This window comes from Hemicordylus capensis, chromosome 4 (assembly GCF_027244095.1).
Source record: "Hemicordylus capensis ecotype Gifberg chromosome 4, rHemCap1.1.pri, whole genome shotgun sequence".
Lineage (NCBI taxonomy): Eukaryota > Metazoa > Chordata > Lepidosauria > Squamata > Cordylidae > Hemicordylus > Hemicordylus capensis.
This window is the reverse complement of record NC_069660.1, coordinates 319,389,488-319,395,487: the sequence shown is the minus strand read 5'-3', so window position 1 is coordinate 319,395,487 and position 6,000 is coordinate 319,389,488. Positions and strand designations below refer to the sequence as shown.

The following is a 6,000-nucleotide window of genomic DNA, read 5'->3' as shown; positions in this document are numbered from 1 at the left end:
AGTGCTCACACTTCTAGTCTCCCATTCATATGTAACCAGGGTGGACCCTGCTTAGCTAAGGGGACAAGTCATGCTTTGCTACCACAAGACCAGCTTTCTTCCTCAAGAGAAAAGGCAGGTTGCTGAAAATTGACGCTCCCTTCCGATTTTTATGCATTTGAAGGTCAGTCAGTATTCTTTCCAAAATAACCATCCTAGCAAATAATGTATAAGTCAAAGGTGGTTTGGACTGTGTTAACAAACTCGCTTTACAAGGTTATTGGATTTCCTTTTGTAGAGAAAATTAAAGAGAGTCTACCTGTAGTGGAAGTTAAATACAGTTTAATTCCTTAACATCAACAAAACCTGACTTCTATTCAAGCTTAAAATACATATTCCACTATTAGGTTGCCTTGTAGAAGTGTTGTGAAAAAGCCATATTGCACTCAATTGTTGTATAGTGACTCACAAGCTTAAAAGCTGTTATTTTTCATCATTTTCTAACTGAATGTTATACAGCCTTAGTCCTGAAACTGAGCAGCATAGGTCTGGTTGCTATGGTAATCATCATGATATCAGTACTCCAAACACATCTTATGGCTTATCTCTTGAGATTCCAACTCTGGAAAGAGCTTAGACCCTTTCAGTGTCATGGGGCAGTGTTAGAGATGACTTGTATGATTAAACAGCTAATGAAAGTGTATTATAATGACAAATACCTCTCTTTTCTGTAAGTGTTAACAGTGCTACAGATAATTAACTTGCTCTCCACAGTCAACAAGATGTAGTCAACAGAAATGTCAAATGCAGATATTAACATTAATAAGCCAATAATATATTTGTTTAAATAAGTATTTTTCTTTTGCAGAGAGCAAATTTGGAACACGATAATTTAAACCACTGAATAACATTTTGATGTATTGACTTATGAGCTGTGTAGTACACACAGAGAGACACAGACAGATTACCCCACTAACAATGGCATGAGCAAATGAAGCCCTAAGATTTGTCAAGTACTTGAGATGTAGGGAAATTTCAAAAGGCATTTTACTTTTCAAGTTATTGCAGAAGTAATTTTTTTTAAAGAACCCTAGCATTTTATCAAATAGACTAAGCAAATACTACTTTTAAAATTAAGGTTGTATTTTAAAAAAGCATTTCTAAGGATACCATAATACTTGTCTTTAGCACTGCCATCAATATTCTGCATTGGAATTTACATATTCAAAAAGCAAAACAAAAGAGGTATTGCTTTTTAGAAGCTACAATAGATGAATAAAATACATGTAGGCATCCTAAAGGAGTGTCTCCCAACAAGAGTTTCTAAAGCTCAGTAATATTTACAGATTTTCTCTAGGCTTCCTGAGAACATCCCTGCTTTCCTTAACAAAGCAATTTTAAAAAGGGAGATAGCCTTCTTTACTTTGGCCGCACTGTCAAAATAGTTTTTAAACCACATGTAATAAGAGCCAGAATTGCAGTCTGCATACATGTAAAACAACCCATGTACATTCCTTAATTTGGTTTCTTTTCAGCAGGATAAAGAGACCTCAACCCCCAGATTCCCACCCACTCCTTTTCACAGCCAAGCAATCTGAATGCATGCACACAAAATAGACAAAAAAGGTCCTCATTTGAGAAGTCACAGGTAAATGGCTGAGTTCAATAAATAAGTCTCTATTTGGAAATTCTACAGAAAAACCTTTTGACTAAGCAATGTTAGTCTTTTTTCTTTTCCAATATCGCTTTCTGTTCTTGTTCTTCTCCACCTGGAGGTTCTACAGAATTTTCATGGTTTTCTTCCTCCTCTTCTTCTGTGCCTTCATCAGTCAGCTCTCTGCCTGAAGTTTCCTTCTTAGATGCCTGTGCTTCATCCAAACCTCCCTCAGTGTCAGCTGTGCAAATTCCGTAACACATGATGCTGATGACACCCAGTGGTAAACCAAAGAGGAAGCAACCCAGAAGGGGGGAGCTCTTGAAAACGGACTGTTGGAAAATAATTGGACTTTTAGTACACTTTCATAATGTCTCAAAGGAGGCACTTTTCCACATGAAAATTCTCAGATTATAAAAACTAGGATATTTGATATTCAGATTATACAAATATTTCATTTTTACAACAACAATTTCTGATAATTTAATGTGAATTAAACAACTTTGTGTCAAAGTGCTGCACTAGACAGCTTAGAACCGAATATGAGATAGCTTGAGAAAGTGATTTTCTCAAGAGGCAACATGTAAGAGTCTAAGTTCTCAAGTATCCAAGGATCACACAAACTTATGATTCATGGTGAACCACAAAAAAGAAGAAAGTAGTATGGGTAGGGGAAGTCCTTTACCCCTGTTCCTTGCCATTATCTCTGTACCCACACTTCCTATCACCACTTATTTTTTCTCCTCTCATTTCCCCCCACCCCACCCCCCTATTCCCTGTATTCTAAGGCAAGAAGCAGGTAGGCTGCTTGAAAGGTTGAAAGAGCAAAATTCCTTGTCTCCAGTAGGCAAGGATTAGTGCTTGCAACATGCCCACTGGTGCTGGGGATATTTCTGCAGTGACATGAAAGAAAGGGCAGGCATTAACCCCCAGAGAGGCTGGAAAGGAAGCAAGCAAATATTCTGAGCCATCCACTGCTCTCCCTTCTCCTGCCCTTGGCTGCTTCCAGGCCTTCAACACGGAGATATCCATGTGAGGACATCCCACTTAAATGGAATATATATATATAGAGAGAGAGAGCGGGTTATGTGGCAGAATAATAGTTTGATTTTTAATAATTTTAACGATTTAAATTTTAAATTGTTGTAATGTTTTAAGCTTTTTATTTGTTGTTTTTATTGTATTGTTGTAAACCACCCAGGGACTTGCGTTTTGGGTGGTATATCCTCCCTGAATGCCTGCTTGGAAGCAATAATGGGCTGGATGAGGGATAACAAACTGAGACTGAATCCAGACAAGACAGTGGTACTTATTGTGCGGGGTTGTCACCCGGGAAGCGATATTGATCTACCTGTTCTAGATAGGGTCACACTTTCTCAGAAGGAACAGGTACGCAGTCTGGGCGTGCTTCTGGATCCACACCTTTCCCTGGTTCCCCAGGTTGAGGCAGTGGCCAGAAGCGCTTCCTATCAGCTTCGGTTGATACGCCAGCTGCGTCCGTTTCTTGAGGTTCATGATCTCAAAACAGTAGTGCATTTGCTGGCAACCTCCAGACTTGATTACTGCAGTGCGCTCTATGTGGGGCTGCCTTTGTACGTAGTCCAGAAACTGCAATTAGTACAAAATGCAGCAGCCAGGTTGGTCTCCGGGTCATCTCGAAGAGACCATATTACTCCTATATTACAGGAGTTGCACTGGCTGCCGATAAGCTTCCGGGCAAAATACAAAGTGCTGGTTATAACCTATAAAGGCCTAAACAGCTTAGGCCCACGGTATTTAAGAGAGCGTCTTCTTCTGCATGACCCCCATCGTCCACTGCGTACATCAGGGGGGGCTCGTCTGCGGCTACCTTCATGTTGTCTGGTGGCCACCCAGGGACGGGCCTTCTCTGTTGTCGCCCCGAGACTTTGGAACGCGCTTCCCGTGGCAATAAGAGTCTCCCCATCTCTAGCGGCTTTAAAAAAGTGTCTAAAGATTTATCTTTTTACCCAGACCTTTTAGCTTTTTAACTTTGTAATTTTTTAAATTTTGGATTATTTATCGATTTGTTTCAAACTGTTTGTAATAATTAATTAATTTTAATGTTTTGTTTTTATTTGTTGTGAACTGGCCTGAGACCTTGGGTTGGGGCGGTATAAAAATGCGCTAAATAAATAAATAATAAATATATGTTGTGTTATAAATAAAGCTGTTGAAAACCTCTATTTTCAAAATCCTTTCCAATCCTTAAAATCCTAATCAGTTTTTTTGGCATTTCTAGGGCTGGCATTCACTATATGAAGCGGATGTGGGGAAACAAACGTTACCCACGAGTGCAGTCAGGCAGTTAACCTTTAGTCTGGACCCTAGGTACTACTGCACTGCACTTTTAATTAACATTAGAAAGTCAGAGTTTACATGTATGATTTTCTGATATCCCCTTTCTCCTTATGTAAGAAACCTGCGCTGATTCTTGGATCCAGTGAGCTAAGACAACAGCACCATCATTTTTATTTCATCTTCAGGAAAATAGAGACGTGCATGAACTGTGGCTTGAGCAGTTTGGGAACTTTAAGAAAGAGGAGAGCGGGTCTTTACCTGCCCTTCACCACCCCATGCATACGCGGATGCCATGTGTGTGCTGCTGGCACCATGCGGGGATTCTTGGGACGTGCTTCCCCAGCAGGAAACTGCATGGGGTGGCAGAAAGCAGGTAAGGACCTGCTCTCCTCTTCCTTAAAGCTCCCAAACTGTGGTTTGTGCACATCCCTAGAGGAAAATCCACCAATATACTGCTGCATTCGTGCAGCCTTTGCCATCCACCCACCCTGCATCCCGGCAAATGCAGATTCAATATGCATGTAGAAAGCCAAGCAGAGTCCTTCACTGGTCTATAGAAAGGCTGGCAGGCTATTTCTTTGTGCTTGTGGCAGTCCAATTCCACTGACAGATTCAGGGAGTATGGAACAGAAAATATTTGAGTCGGCTGAAAAATAAGCTGTATATATGGGTGGGAGGAAATGTTTAAAAGCCAAGAAAATGCTATCTTGGATCCAGCCACAACATCCACTGCACAAGTCTACAATTCTGGCAGCTACCAGGCATATGGATTAGACACGGAAACTCACAAGGTAATGGCAGTGATCCATACAGTAAGCACTGCTAGATACCAAAGGCAAACTAGTTTTGGCAGCACCCCCTGGTCGAACTCTCAGCGATGCTCCCAGACCACCTTTATAACAAAGGCAGAGATCATCCAAGTGTCTCTAACACCACATAGTATAGGCTGAAATTCTTGTTTCCCAACAAGGCCTATTGTTATCGATGAAGACAGATCTAGCAACCAGAATCATCTGATCCAACCGAAAGCTTGCATGATTTGATTCACTGGGATGGGCAGCAAGAACTTATTTTAAATTTGATGGATATGGACACATTCCAACTGTGCATGCTGTTATTGTACTTACGCCCACAGTAGATTTGGCATCATAAATTATTCTCTTGATCCGTTGAAGAATTCCATCACCACCTTGTGCCTGAAATTTTTTTAAAAAGAACAGGCATCAGTATTTTTCTTCACTTCCAGTTTTCACTCACGTTTCTTAGCTATGTAGCCTTACTTCTGGAGAAGTTGTTACTGGTAACAGTTTTTCCAGTGAAGGAGGGATTGCCTTCTGAAGGTCGGAATATTCTCCTCTATTTTAAAGTTATTGCCAAACACGTTTTCGTTCACTACTTTGAGGCACAGATCGTGTTTGACCTATTGCAGAGTTACTTTGATAGAAGGGATGTACCAACACAGTTCTTTCTGTGGTGGTGGTGGTTTTATTGTGGGGGGGGGTCATTTTGCAAAATATGAAGTACAGGAGAACCCCGTTATCTACCAGGATTCCATTCTGCAGGGGGGCATAGAGAGTGAAACTGCAGATAACGGGTCATTAGAGCAATGGGAATTAGGGGGTTAGATTCCTAGGCAGCAAGGCAAAAGGGTGAAAAAGGTGCAAAGGGGCTGGTGAAAATGGGATGAAAGATGGACCGATAGTGGGGGAAATGGGGGGGTGCCCCACCGTGCTCAGTGCCCCCCAAAGTTTAAAAAAAGTTTTTTTCTCCTTTTTGTAAAAAATAAAATAAAAGGAGCCACAAAATGGCGGGTGGTAATGACCTCAGAGGTCATTTATGCCCAACCCCAACCTGCAGATATGCGAGTCTTAACCCTATAAATATCTCCCCCCCTCACTATATACTGAGGCCAGGTGGCAATTGAGTCAACTGCGGATACATGAAACTGGATGCTGTGCAGTGTTCTAATTTTTTTTCATCTCTGTGCAGAATGAATTGTGTTCTGAGCAGCAGTAGCAAGACAGTATGTGTACATATGTGTTCAGAAT

General features: G+C 41.0%; 1 protein-coding gene across 1 annotated transcript in view; it reads right to left on the bottom strand.

Moving 5' to 3' along the window:
* Positions 1-304: 304 nt before the first annotated feature.
* TMX3 (thioredoxin related transmembrane protein 3) overlaps positions 305-6,000 on the bottom strand; it is a 36,599-nt gene continuing 30,903 nt past the window's right edge. Inside the window, exons 15-16 of the mRNA XM_053247587.1 lie at positions 5,080-5,148; positions 305-1,965 (exon numbers count right to left, since the gene is read on the bottom strand). Coding sequence (XP_053103562.1) covers positions 1,699-1,965; positions 5,080-5,148 — 336 coding nt within the window. The 3' untranslated portion in view covers positions 305-1,698. The remainder of the gene's footprint in view (positions 1,966-5,079; positions 5,149-6,000) is intronic.